Here is a 14,678-nt window from a genome sequence, read left to right as displayed (position 1 = left end):
TAGTAAAATTATTTTAAAAAAAGAGCAAAGCCCTACTCATCACTAAAGTGAATAGTGTGAAAATTTTCCCTTTGCCCAATCCGCAATTGTCAAAACAATGCATAATTATTGGAATGTAATTCAACACAGACCTATAGTACATACCTGCAGTAGGATAACAATCAAGAGAGGATTAAGGACGTTAGTTGCGTACTGTAACTCCAGATTCCATGAGTATAGATGTAGCCTTTTGGAGTTACGGGTTTACGCATTTATAATGCCAGTGCCAGTAATTTATAATGCCAGTGCACACAGATGCCTCTTATGATCCTCATGTATAAGACCATCATAACCTGAGCTCCACTCACAAAAGTCAGTATTTTCTTCAGCTAATGCTGGTGGACCAGGAGGCCTAAGTCATAGAGTTCTACATATATACTCATAGTATCTGGAGTTACTGTATATAACTGTCTTACTATTTCGTATAGGCTTTGCACTCTAAGAGTTGTCAATATTGGGTTATGGGTGAAGCTGATGTAGTCACTGTCCACTGTAACACCAAGGTCCACAAGAAGATAACACAGACCAGCTCGGAATCCCATGAACTTGAAGCATAATAAGACAAGGAGGCACCACCTGTGCCATGGGTAATGCCATGTCAGCCCTGTGTGGAAAGAAGGGCTGCTGCTGCAGAAGGATGGGACATTGAATATGTACCATAATGGGCCCACTAATCTGAGATTATGGGATTAGAGGCACATCCTTTGACATGTGCGTAAAAGCACTAGATCTGACAACACATCATCTGTCGTCTAGTATGTTTAAAACGGAATGAGTCAAGGAGGGCTCAGATACATTATGCAGACAGAATGAATGAATGGGCATGGAGAAGCCCAAGATGCTGTGCAGATGTCTGCCACTGTCATCTCTTTAAGGAGGGCCACGAATGAGGATAAGACTCTCGTGGAGTGCACCCGGCCACCCTGTGGAGGCTCCACTTCTGCTGCACTTTAGGCTTGTGTAATAGCATTACACAGTCAGTGAGACAAAGCATGCACTGGGCAGAGTTTGTTAGGATTTTATGTGTGAATGAGGGACTTGGCTGTAAAATTGCTTTGTTCCCTTCCTCTCTAACAGAGAGGCAGGAAAGTGAGACCTACTCTGTTTGTGTACATCAAGGCTAGGGGGAACGCTATTTTAATGGATATTATCTTGAGAGAGATTTGGACTATGAGCTCGAAAGGAGGACCCACTGGAGCACACAGCACCAAGGGTAATTCCCACTGTGGTGGTAAAGAGTGCATGACTGGTTTCTGTCATCTGTCAAGCATTTCACAGGATGCACAAAAACTGATCTTTCTTGTTAGCATTTGTGGCAGGATGAAATGGCTGCAGCATGTTTTAATCACAGACTGAGTCAAACCGTTGTCTACCAGGTTAACATGAGAGGCAGAGGACACTATGTGGGATCTGATCCTCTCTCCACACACCAGCACTGAAATTTGGACCGTCAAACTTTGTAAAACGCGTACAGAAGGGGCTCTTGCACCCTGGATAGTATCAACACTGCAGGGAGCAGTCCTGCCCTTTGCCATTCAGTGACCATGCCCACACCTAATGGTCTGTCACCGGGAGATGGAAAATCACACCATGGAGCTGTGGCAGTGTATCTTTGCATCATGGGAGTTGCCATGGTTTCATTGCCAGCAGCTGCACCATGATAAGGAACCAAAATGTGCTCATACCTTCTGGTGACACCAGAATGACTCACCTGAGTGCACGCTAAGAGGCAAGGAATCTGGGGAACCAGGGGAAAGGCGAAAAGAAAAACTGCAGGCAATGACCAGTAAGAGGGGGCATCCCCTCCCAGTGGAGGGTCCCTCATACATTCATAGTACAGAGTGCACATTTTCTCATCAGGCAATCAGATCCGCCTTTGACGTTTTGAAGCTGACCCACAACATTTGAACAAGTGTGGGACTTGTTGTGGGAAGGACTTCTGTAAGATATCATGTTTGCAATGTGGTTCTGTACTCCCAGGGTGTACACCACTCTAATGGAGAGCAGGTGTTTGTGTGACCATAGCAAGAGGCTCCTGGCTATTTCCAGCATTTCCAGCTGACACCCTGATGGTTGATGTACCCTGCCGCTATCATGTTGTCTGTCCTTACGATGACATGTCTGTTTGTCATCAGAGGAACAAAGTGTTTCAGCACTTTCAGTACTGTGGACAACTCCAGACAGTTTATGTGGGGGATGGAGATTTCTCCCATTTTACCCCACCACCTGAGACCCAAAGATGTGGAGTTACCCATCTCTCACTGACACCAGATCTCCTAAGGGGTAGATGGGAGAACCGAAAGGAGAGCCTGAGATTGAGGAGTCTTGCCTACTGTGTGGGTCCCTTTCTTGGATGTCTGGGATGTTGTGGCTGAAGATTAGCTTGTGTGTTCTTCCCACCTGAGTGACGTCACTGTGTTCAGCCCAGCTTGCGTCACTGCCACCATCCATCTGGAGCAGTGTCAAGGCATCCGCTTACCACTGGAGGTCTTCAGAGGCAGGTGTGTACAGTACCGGCAGGTGGCCTGTGGAGTTAGCACTAGACCAGCATTGACAAAACTAAGGAAAGTCTCAAAGTGGGGATGAAGGTCTGCTGGCAGGATGTAGGCTTGGCAAAAGCCAAGAGCTTCAGAGTGACTCAACTTCATTATCATCACTTCTGTTCTTCACTTGTTGACTGCTTTAAATTTTGGAACAAAACTCAGGTCAGTGAATTGAGACTGTACGTGAGGACATGAGGCAATTGTATAGTGTTTCAGACGAGTATCCGGTACGGATAAAGCATTTTTGACGAGTAAGAGCATTATACGAGTAAAACTCGTCACTATCCGTGCTCGTGCTGAAGGAAAATCCTCATTGGGTAACTGACTGTCTTCACGCTCTGTGATTGGCCAGTCACACACAGTGCCCGCCCCTCCCTACACAGACACGTCTCTAGCTCGCGTTGCTCTCTTCAGTACTCCTTAGGTTTTCTTCAGCTCGCCTCTATTTCGGTTTGTATGATATTTAAAGTTACTTGGTGAACTAGTTTCGTAACATACGCGGTGCATTTGACAAGACAGAGCTGAAAACGGCTCGTGTCGCGTCGGTCACTGCCTCCACTCCGGTCGTTTTTGTTGTTTTTTGTTTTTTTTTTTACCGTCTGCTTGCTCCTAGTTTGGCTGGTGATATAAAGTCAGTTGGAAAACTTTGCTCGTACTGAACGCGGTGCTTTTGAGAAGAATACAGTGAACAAGGCTGACATATTATTTCCCTGTTTGCCATCACTGGATATTTGCATGAATCACCAAGTTCACACAGATCATTAAAAAATAAACAGTCTTACAGACCACTTACACACATATAGCTGAACACACGTAGCCTATATTAATATTTTTATTGTATATCAATTTCAGACTTAAAATAATGTACCGATTTAAGCCCCACCTATTTCCATTTAGGCCCTGCCCACTCCTAGTACAGATACTTGAACAGATACAGATACAGATAGTGGTGTACTCGCTCATCCCTATAAGTAAACCAACAGCTTTTGATGGCTTGATTAGAATAAGATTGTTAAAAGCTAAAGCAATGACTACAAAAGCGGCAGTGTCTGTGCTATGTGTACTGTGAGTCCAGTTGTCAATCGTGCTTGTTTGCATATACAGTATGTCCATGCTTCTATATGTTTCAGACATCTGAACATGAGTCACGTGCTCCAGCTTGGTGGTGTGAACGAGGACATCCCCTACATCTACCCTCAGCTTCAGCACAAACACTTCACCGGCTGCATCCGCAACCTCATTGTGGACAGCAAGGTAGTGCACTTGTATGCAATGATGACACACATAACCAAACCCACACCTGCACTCTAGCTGATAAGTGGATTAATAACAGGTTTCAACATTCACAGTACCCTTGTGCCATGTAAGAGATGTTTTTTCATGCTTTTAACTGTAACCTCAAAGTGCTTTCAAATATTACACACATGCAATCCAAGGGTGAAAAGGAATTTGAACCTTTCCACTCCTGCCCAATCTGACTTCAAGTCAAGACTTTCAAGTAACCTTCCACCGCTCTGTTGGAGTTAAAAAGTCAAGGACTCCTTGCTCAACCATGGCAATCCGAGCCCAACCCCAACAAAACCCACATCATTTCTGTATGAACACGGGCCTCAGGTATGATAGCCTTTTGTGAACCCACTGCCTTCTAAAGCCTGAAATTTTGGTTAAAATTGTATTTTCTGCTGCAATTTTTAGCCTGGCATCAAATAAACCTATGACTAAGTGAGAAATTTTGCCCCTGCCAGTCCAAAGCTATCAAGCCTCGCCTGACATAACTGGTATTTAGACATAAACGTCAGGGTCTATTTATGCTGCATTCCCACTGATGCAGACAGGCTAAGATGTGGGTTCCCTGATAATAAAAACTGGTATGGGAGAAACACCAAGAAAAAGAAATTCAGCTCACTGCTCACAGTAAGCAATGTGTATCTTATAACTCATTTAGAAGAAATATTACCTTTGTTACATGCTGCTTATGATAATATCTCACTTCCATGTTGTTTGCATTCAGTCAAAAGTGGCATTTATGTTGTGAGTTAGATCTATCCCTGGTATAAAATGTGCTCTGCATTCAGATATGCTTGCAGTCTTATCATAGCATTTTTGCATTCTCTATACAAACAAAATGAGTGGGAGGGGAGCAGGAATTCTCATCTTTTATGACACTTTCGTGGGAGGCAACAGAAACTTTGACAGGTCGTTTATGCTACAGTAGTGCTTGCAGCTGCACAGAACAGCTGCAGTGACTATTTCAAACTGGATAAGAGAAATTAGTAACTCCTGATACTGTAGGAGGGGATCTTGCTGGACTCTTTCCTTGAAACTAATTCTTCATACTGGATGTACTGGAAGTGGGAGATCTTGGATGCTCATATTTTGAAAGAAGGGATTAGGTTAGATTAGGTTAGGTTAGGTTGGGGTTATGCAAAACTATAGTCAGCCCTGATGTGTATTCCTGAATTCCTGCAGCTGAGCAGGATTTCATTTAAAGAGAGCTGAGTCACATATTTTATCCCAACAGTATTTTGGTGTGGAAACCTAGCAAAGCCTTGAATAAAATGAAATGAGAGATAAGATTAAATGCATGCTGACACATACAACTGCATCTGTAGCTAGAGATGCATCAGACTTTTTCTCTCCTGATAGCAATTCCACCACTTTAACTCAGGGTATTTACAGATACTGTGTGCATATCTGATATCACTGTTCTGTTTCTTTTTGGATATGAAAACCTCTAAACCCTGCAGTGTGGATGCGTAATGTAATAGAATGTAATGTGAGACTCTAACTACACAGTGGCTATGTCCATACATTGGCCTGTGCAGTCTGAAATGATTTTGTTTTAGGCAATTTCTAAAATTGCATTTTGAAAATGACTTAAGAAACAGTATTTTACAACAGATATCACAAGACTTTCAATCATGAAGTATACTCGTTTGACCATCGAAGAAAATGGTGGTGACTAAAGGAAAGAAATTCAAGGCTGAACACACTGGTCTCTTTTCAACTAACACAATTGTTACGATTATGTAAATATATTATTATTATTATTATTATTATTATTATTATTATTAATCAGGTGTAAGGAGCCACAGGACCTTTAGGGGCCATGAATGTGGCTGTTAGAACAGTAGTGTTGTTCCTCCAGAAGCACACTTTAGCCATTCAGTTGTAGTTTAAAGCTCTGTGATGAATCTGAAGAGTGGGAATATAACAAGATATGTTTTTTTCCTGCTTGCAGTTAATGTGGTATACCTTAGCTTGAGAGGAGGCTGCACAAACGTTATGTCCTAATGAGAGAAATCTGCATGATGCATGTGGGTGGACATGAGGATAATAAATCTCCAAAGACAAAGTAACAGTCGGCGTACTGATGACTAATAGTGTTGATGGACAGGTTCTGGCATTGTATGATTTTTTTTCTTTCTTTCTTTCTTTATTTATTTATTTTTCATTTCATGGTGTTGTTCTTATCACAGAATGTGCTAATGTCTTTCATTTGTTGCTATAGCAACATGATCTGTTTCACTGGAGGTATGAGTGCCTGTGATATGGTAAAGGTAGTCACGTTGATAGACACACTTGCTGTAACTAAATACTCTGTATATCAATTTCCTCTGTGTACATATCTCCACGCCTATCTGTGATTTTGCCTTTATGGATCTATATGTTGTATGTGTTATACCACCTGACCCTGTGATTAGGCATGAGGCTCAGTCTGCTGCGAGTGTCTGTATTTATGCGCGTGGTTTCAGGGGGCATATATGTCTGTATTTTACACATGAGCATGCTTCTGTTTTTGGAGGCAGACAGAGATACAGTACGCTAGGATCACGTCACCTCCATTGAAGTATGATGCATAGCTGTCTGGAAACAGTATGTGGTGTGTGTGTGCGTGTGTGTGTTTGTGTTTGTGTGGATGAAGAAGAGAGTAAACTCGACTGGGCTGAAGGCAGGTGTGAATGAGAGGCTGAGTCCTGTAGAAGGGACAGGAAAAGATTTTTCGATTTTATAATTGTGTTTCTATTCAGGACTCGGGTCTCTCACCTCTGGCTGTCATTCACCATCATCTGTTTTTAACGCTCCATCCTCGTCTTGTCATTATTCTGCTTGTCTTTCTCCTTCAGCTGTCATTCTAATATTACTGTTTTAAGTTTTTCTGTGGTTTGGACACAACTGTCACTCCATTTCCTCCAAAGTGTGGAGGTTTGCAGTTACAGGGGCTGGACTAATGGCTTTTTGAATGCTAGTAGCTTTGAGGGGAAGTTTGATTTGCAATGCTTATCGGCAAAAAGTTCCACTTGTAACAGACAATATAGAAAATTCTGGCCCAGTGTTGAAATCATGCAGTCACTGCCAGAATAAATGTTGAGACAGAGTCTGCTGCTTGTATGTTTTAGGAAAACCAGGGTCAAGATGTTCCGCTGCATTACATTACATTTATTTGGCATACATTGGAAGGGATTTCAGAAAAACACCTTTGTCAAAAAAGGTGCAAAGTTCTGATCCAAGAGCAAATGAGAAGCGTAAAAACGTGAATGAATGAATGAAGAAACATTCTGTGATTTTCATCATTACACAACCAAATTTGATTTCCAATAAAGGGAAATCTTATGCTATTTGAGGCATTATGCCTGGATCAGACTACACGGTTCTCGCCCGATTTTGAAAGGATTTTAAAACCGCCTCTTGCATTTGCTTTTAATGTTACAGTGCATCCACAACTGTTTTCTCTTTCTTTTCTTTTTTTATCGGGACACAAGACCGCAGCATCACACACAACATTTCTGTCAGTTTGATTGACAGCTGCTTCACTCTTCTCCCTGGTGACATCTGAACTCACGCGTGATTGTGACATGAGACGTGCTGTGATCGATCGGGTCACGCGTGTAGTCTGGCCAGTCACCCAACCAAGACATGGCAAGAGTTTCTGGCAGTGTGATTGTTAAATCTGACATGGTGACAAGTGTGCAAAACACACAGAGCCAGATCCACTAAAGACATTGAGTTTGATGTGGAAGAACCCAACTGGCCTGCGCAGAGCCCTATCCTCAACCACATCCAACACCTCTGTGGAGAGCTGGAACATCGCCACACCTTATCGCCCAGCATCAGTGGCTGACCTCGCTAATGCACTTATGGAAGCAAATTCCCGAAGACAGGTCTTTTGGAATGAGAAGCTCTCCATCAATCACATATGGATGTAAGCTTGAGGTGTCTGCAAACTTTTCGCAATGTAGCATATGACAGGAGCACTGCATCTCCTTTGCCCAGCACTTTGCAAAAGCAGCTAACTGTGTACTGGGTTTCTCTTTGTTTCGGTCATTCATCTGTATCACCGAATCTCACATTTAAATTTTGTGGTCTTTCAATGTGACATTTAACTTGATTTCTGTAAGTCACTCTCTATCGTGTCACCTCCTCTTGAGACAGGGATGTTAGACCGTTTTTGGTAGATCTTCACTCACTGCACAGGACACTCACAGCTGTATATTTTGGTTGAGAATTTGTTTTTCCACTCCTTCTGGGCTTTTATACCCAACACCTGAAATTAATCTTGGCAAACAGGACAGCCCACAGTGTCTCTGTGTGGGGGTCTGACAGTCTTCTCCGCTGAAGCCACAATTTGTAATTTAAGCAGAAGCAGGTGCACTTTTGCATTCAAGTCATATTGGCCAGTGTTTTGCCCAGACACACACACACATACACCACAGTGACACAGATGCATAGTCAAATCAATTGCAGACACCCCGATGTGTCTTTTTGTCATTGATTGCTAATGTCTGTGTTGCAGGTCTTAGCAATCAAATGTCCAAACCCAGCAAACAGAGGAGATGAAGCTTTTAAAGGTCAGAACCCAATAAGTTGCCTTTTTACTGGAGGTCAGAGCCAATCAGCAGCTCCCTAGTGGCATGACTCACTGTCAGTTTTTATGATCTTTTGCATTCTCACTTCCTAGCCGCAGCACAGACAGAGCCTATAAAGTTTAGGTAAAGCGGTGAGGAGATACAAGATATTAATGCCTTTGATGGTGCGCTTTTGTGAACACAAATTTAGGCGTCCAAGGTTCCCCCGTCCTCTCAGCTTTCTGTGCAGGCCATGCTGTTTGTCCGTCAGAGGATTGGTCCGGTGTTTGGTTTCATCACTGTGGGAAGAGAGAGTCTAGAGAGTAGCTGTATAGAGAGATGAGAAGGCCACAGTGTACCCTGAGCTCATGTCCTTCAGCACATTTGAAAGTTTCCTTTCTGATTTCTTTCATTTTCACTCTGTTTGATTTTATCTTCTTCTTTTCAAACTCTGACTTCCCCTCTGGCTGCTTACCCCCCACCTGTTTGTCCCGTGTCTTCACTTTGCCTTTTTGTCTCCTGTGTCCTTCTGTCAACTTTTCTCACCTCTTTTTCCTTACTTTAACTTTATCGATGTTCTCTTATATTGTCCCGCTCTTCTTTCTCCTCTCTTCTTTGCTCATCTTTCTTCTGTCCCCTCCTCATTTCTTCTCTTATCACCATCTCTCCATCCTCTACATCTCATCTTCTCTGCATTTACTACCCCTGTTTCTCCTCCTCTCTATCTTCTACATTCAGCTGTATGATCTGGGCTCTCCAGCCGACTCGCAGTCCAGCTCTCCAGGCTGTCTGACCACCGATAGCAGCTGTGTCAACATGGGCTATCCATCCTGCGGCCACCGGGGTCGCTGTCACGGTGAGTGGGGCTCCTTCAGCTGCCAGTGTGTGCCGGGATACACAGGACACCAGTGCGAAGAGGGTAAGCCAATTTTTTTTATTTTTTATTTTTTTATGCATTAAAGGATTACATCAAATTTGTGGTGGATTGTACTCTCAACAACAAAACAAAGTAATCCATGTGTCCTGGAAAGACCATTGCAAGCTGAATGCTTATAGTGTGTAAAACTACAGCACAGTTGGTGCGCACAGATATTTAATATGGTGGGTAGCATTTAGGTCGGGAAGTTTTATGTTAGAAAATGTATATTGGCTACCAGCCTCAACTCCAATCACAGTGCTGTAGATGAAATAGATTCTGTCTCATCTGCAGCAGCTTCCAAATATAAACTGGGCTATGTAATTTACAATGAAGTTAGTATTTTTAAGATATGTGAATATGCAGGCTATATATTTTTATCACACTTACAATCAGCACAGTGTCACAGATGCAAATGACCTTTGTGGCTTCAGCGATGTAGCACAGCTAAAAAAGATGGTCGGGTTCTTGTTAGGATTAAATCAGATAAGATGAGACACAAACAGGTTCCAAGCTGTTTTCTCTCACAGCCTCGGGGATGCAGAGTGAGTGAACACCATTGTTTTATTTGCAGTGTAAACTTTCAGTCTTCAGGGCTGTTTTAAATCTAGCTGACATGAATTTATTGTGAATGTCCTCATAAACACTAAGTGTGGGAACCTGCTGTTCTGTAAACATGTAACCTAAATTGTAAAAGAGAATTAAGCTTGAAGGGACTACAGCACACCAACCAGGGTTAATTACTTGCTGCTGTTCCATGCCTTTCCAACATTAATGGTATACAATGCCATCTGCTTCATGGCATCCTGTATGCAGGTGGGATATACTCTATTTGTAAATTCATGCATACAATATATAGGTCAAGCACTTGCCTTTCCCCTGAAGGATTCTTCATAGCTGCTGGGTAATTCTCATTATACTCAGAGAGCAGCATGCAGGCCCTGGCAGAATCCTTATTAGGGATATGTGTGACCTGAAGAAAGCAGCTCCTGTGAGCTTCTCTGTGCTGGACTTATGGCTGCGGAGGCGTTTGCCTGACTGCAGCAGTTGGAAGAGACTGCTGTTGGCCTGAGATGAGGTCTTTAATGACCCTCATTGCCCTGGTCCTGGACCTCCTGTTGTACAAGTCCTCCATATTGAGGAGAGCACCTCTAGAGATGCTTTCTGCTGACAGCAGCACTCTCTGCCAGGCTTTACAGCCTTGCTTGGTTGTTATCTTGTAGGACACGGTGGAGCTCCATAACTGGAATCTCTTAAATGTGTTAATATTAATATGCCAGTTTTTGTCAGTTCATAAAATTGATATTACATCAATAACATGCATAAAAATCCCCTTCTTTAACGCACTTAGGGAGGGTTCCCTTACCACTTTATTCCCACAGCGAGTCCTTATTTAGTATTCTATGGGTGTTCCCATTGCCTACAAACAACCAATATGGGGCAGATAGACAATCTTTCCAACAAATAATAAAGTGAATGAATTAATGATTAAATAACTTAAGGAATGTGAATGAATCACTCTCCATATTCATGAGGTGATTCAAGCTCTGCAGTCAATGGCCAACCACTGAGGCAGCCTTTGAAAGAAGAAAAAGCAATGCATAATCCTTAACACAATTCTCACATATGATTACATTTAAGAGCCCATGAAAATCAGCCGAGCTGTAGCCTGAAAGAAATAAAAAAGTCCTTTATGTTCCATCCCCGTAGCTTAAGGGTTAAGATGCCATGACTGTGTTGTGCAACCGCTGTTGCATCTCTCCCTCATTTCTTGTCATCTCTCTCCTGTCTCTAGTAATGTCATAAAATACTTAAAAAGCAAAGCTTTGTCTCTTTTGAACTTGCTCCATATCCAGATTATGTCTGGAGATTCTTTAAATTGTCTTCCTTGCATTCACATTAAATCCAATGTCTTTCCAAACAAAAATAAATAAATAAACAAAATGGCCTCTACTGTAGTAATATTTAAATCTTCAAGACTAAAAAAAATGCACAAATAAACACAATGGGCTGCGATGGTGTGCGTGTGAGATAATGAAACATGATGCAGAGAGTCCAGATAGAGGAGCAAATCCATGAGTTTAAGAGACACCACAACACTGAACTGTGGTTTCTAATAATATCAGCAAGGATTTTGCTTTCATGTTACACAGGGCTAAAATCAGAGTGAATGCAGCCTTCCTCACTCATGGATAACCTACAGTCCATTTCTGACATTACATTACCATCTAAAGCCTGCTGCTGGCTCCTCAGTGGATGTGATACTCATTGGATCTGTTTCTTCTATCATCCAAATACATTCTCTTCCCCAAGCTGCATTGTGATATCAGGAAGATAAGAACATCTGTGACAGATCTAATTAGCATTTTTCCTAATATCACAGTTGCTTTGAAAAGTCAACCAGGGATTAAATAAATATCTGCATTTCTGCACGTTTAGCTCACCACCCTATATAGAACTGCACCACTTCTACATTGAACAACATTTCTCTGAATGAGGTCAGATTATTAGTGTAAAATTGATAATTTTCTATCCACAAATCATCACACAAACAGCTCTGAGGCCTTGATGGATGCAGTTAGCAGTAAAACGTAAGATGGAGTTTTGAGAAGTGGCTGATGAGTTGCATATTGCATGCCCAGAAGAAACTAAAAATGTGCCATTCGAGATCTCACGAACCACTAAACTTTGTCAAAAGTTACATGGAAAAGAGACAATGAGGCAGAGGTGTGGGAGCGATCGGCAGAAAAGAAAATTTAACTTGCATATGCTATGAGATGGAAGAAGGGCTTTGAAAACATTTTAGGTGTGCTTGGTTTAGTCTGCCTGGCATGCACAAAATCCACTTCTGGGAACATGGGTCCAAAAAAGAGGAACCAAGCATAACCCAAGCTAAACCACATAAACCATACATATTCTATCTCGTGCATTTTGCATATTCTGTCCTGCCACCAGCTCTCTGCATATGAGGAATTAAGGGATTTCTGAAACTGATTTACTTGAAGTTTTTAAGGTCATTTCCCTCTAGAGTGAAGCATCTTCTAATTAGATGAAAACATGATGCATTGAATTTAAAGCTTTGTGCTTATTCTCAAAAATATCACTATCTGACTGACTTGACTTGTATGTGTGTGTGTGTGTGTGTGTGTGTGTGTGTGTGTGTGTGTGTGTGTGTGTGTGCCAACACCAGAGGTCCCAGAGTATTCCTTTGATGGGCACAGTCACGTGCATTACCAGTTGGCGTCCCCACTGCCAGCCCGGAGGACATGGATTCAAATCCTGATTCGAACCCGAAAACACAGCAGTACCATCCTGAATCTGATCTCAAAGGAGCAGAGTGAATACATTCGACTAGAGGTAAGACTGCTTTGAAAGTGTGTGTGTGTGTGTGTGTGTGTGTGTGTGTGTGTGTGTGTGTGTGTGCCCATGTATTACTCATGTGGGGACGTAAATCTGTCTAGACAGTCACATTCTGGGGACTCGCCTTATTTGTGGGGACAAAATGCAGGTTGTCATGATCATTAAAAGGAAATGTACACTGTTTGTACATATGTATGTTATATGTTTGTCCATTTTTCTAAAAGAGGTTTGGACATATTTGTATAAACAGCATCATGGAGCTTCTAAGTGGGCTTTTCCTATGACAGTGGTTGACTGACACATTGAATACCCACAATGCGAGGACTGACTGAAGAACATATTCTTCCAAGAGCCCACATAACATTGGATACCAGCCCTTAGCAGTTTCAGCTGTCTCTCCTTCTACAACAGACAGCAAGCAAGCTGGGCTAACTAGCCTCCGCTTGGACAGTGGAGGACAGTGAGGCCACTACTTCTCATCCATGTTATTTTAACACCTGTCATCGGCAGCTCACACTCGATGACGCGTTCGTCCCCCATCATCTGTCTCTCTCTCCTTTGTCTGTGTGTGCTGACAGCAAATAACCAGGCTATCAAAACTCCCAGCCTTTAAAACTGCTTCAAGCTAGATTTGTGTCACATGTGTCTCTTTTCTCCGCTCTGCTATGTTTACATGTCAGGCCTATTTTTACATGAGCAGCTTGAATTTTTGAAGCAAGAAATGCACTTGTGAATGTACTTGAATGTTTGTGTTTACTGGCTGCTGACTGTGACTGAGCCGTAGTGCGACCAGATTGTGATGCAGCCGGACCCTATGGACATCTGGCGCTAGACAGAGCCAGGCTAAGTGTTTCCTGAAGTCTTTATGGTAAACAAGGCTAAACATGCCCTCCCTCCAGCTCTTTACTCCAGTTGTCTTATTGCACAGATAAGATATTGACCATACATGGCATTGATGTTATCATGACACTCCTGGAAACAAAGCAAATTAGTGTATTTTCCAAAATGTTGAGTTATCCCTTCAATTAAGAAAACAGTTTAAAGTGTTGTCAGACTTTAATACAATGCATTGTCTCAGCTTATAGTTGAAGAAAATAATGGTTTTTTTATGGTATTTTGCCCTTAAAAACGATTTAGATTGATGCTGAAAGCACACCACCAGGATTGAATACATAAATGTGTTATTTGGTTATTTGTCTTAAAGACTTTACCCATCCCACTGTTCTTTTTCCTGTGGTTGCTCTGCTCACACTTGAATTGCTCTCCCGTACTTCTTTATTCTCCAGCCTCACTCTGTTTTTTGTTTTCATTCGTTCCAACCCTGTCTGACTTTATTGGATCTTGCAGTAGCTTCCCAGTTTTTCCCACCCCATGCTGCGACCGCAGGTATTGATCAAACATCACTGTCTAAAACGATGCTGATTATCCATACTGCACCTGCTGTCACACTACAACCCCTCCTCTGATCCATGCCTGTCATCCATCTGTCTCCCCATGCTATTCACCCATTCCTACATTTCCTCTTAAATGTCAAACTGCTCCCTCAGCACAGCCACAAGGGGAGTGGGTTCACATCATTTATCCACCGTAAATAGTGCATTTGTTCCTGGGTGCAGACAGCATGAAAATGTGGGTAATCTTATGAAGTAGCCCCCCTCAGTGAAACATGTTCTTTGATAGAAATATAACCAAGTTGCCTTCTAAGATTATGTTTTTCACTGTAATAATTCTGTTTGCTTTTAATCAGAGGAAGGAATTAGTATGCGTTCCTCTTGGCTGGCTCCAAGCTCACAATGTGGGGAGCTCTTTGTTTCTGCTGTGTGACTTGCATTTCAACAACATGGTTAGTGAAATGTATTACATTTTCTTTGTTCTGAGATACTTTCCCCCCTTGGATTACTGATTGCAGCGTTTTGTATGACTTTGTACATTCTGCTGTTACATTCCTTATGAGGATGAAATCTTCTCACAAGA

At 42.3% G+C, this 14,678-nt stretch overlaps 1 protein-coding gene across 1 annotated transcript in view; it reads left to right on the top strand.

The window, feature by feature from the left end:
• Positions 1-14,678, top strand: part of LOC143323213 (neural-cadherin) — a 305,557-nt gene that overhangs the window by 253,601 nt on the left and 37,278 nt on the right. Inside the window, exons 30-32 of the mRNA XM_076734978.1 lie at positions 3,713-3,836; positions 9,167-9,347; positions 12,535-12,701. Coding sequence (XP_076591093.1) covers positions 3,713-3,836; positions 9,167-9,347; positions 12,535-12,701 — 472 coding nt within the window. The remainder of the gene's footprint in view (positions 1-3,712; positions 3,837-9,166; positions 9,348-12,534; positions 12,702-14,678) is intronic.

Source organism: Chaetodon auriga, chromosome 1 (assembly GCF_051107435.1).
Source record: "Chaetodon auriga isolate fChaAug3 chromosome 1, fChaAug3.hap1, whole genome shotgun sequence".
NCBI lineage: Eukaryota > Metazoa > Chordata > Actinopteri > Chaetodontiformes > Chaetodontidae > Chaetodon > Chaetodon auriga.
This window is presented reverse-complemented; position numbering and strand designations above follow the sequence as displayed.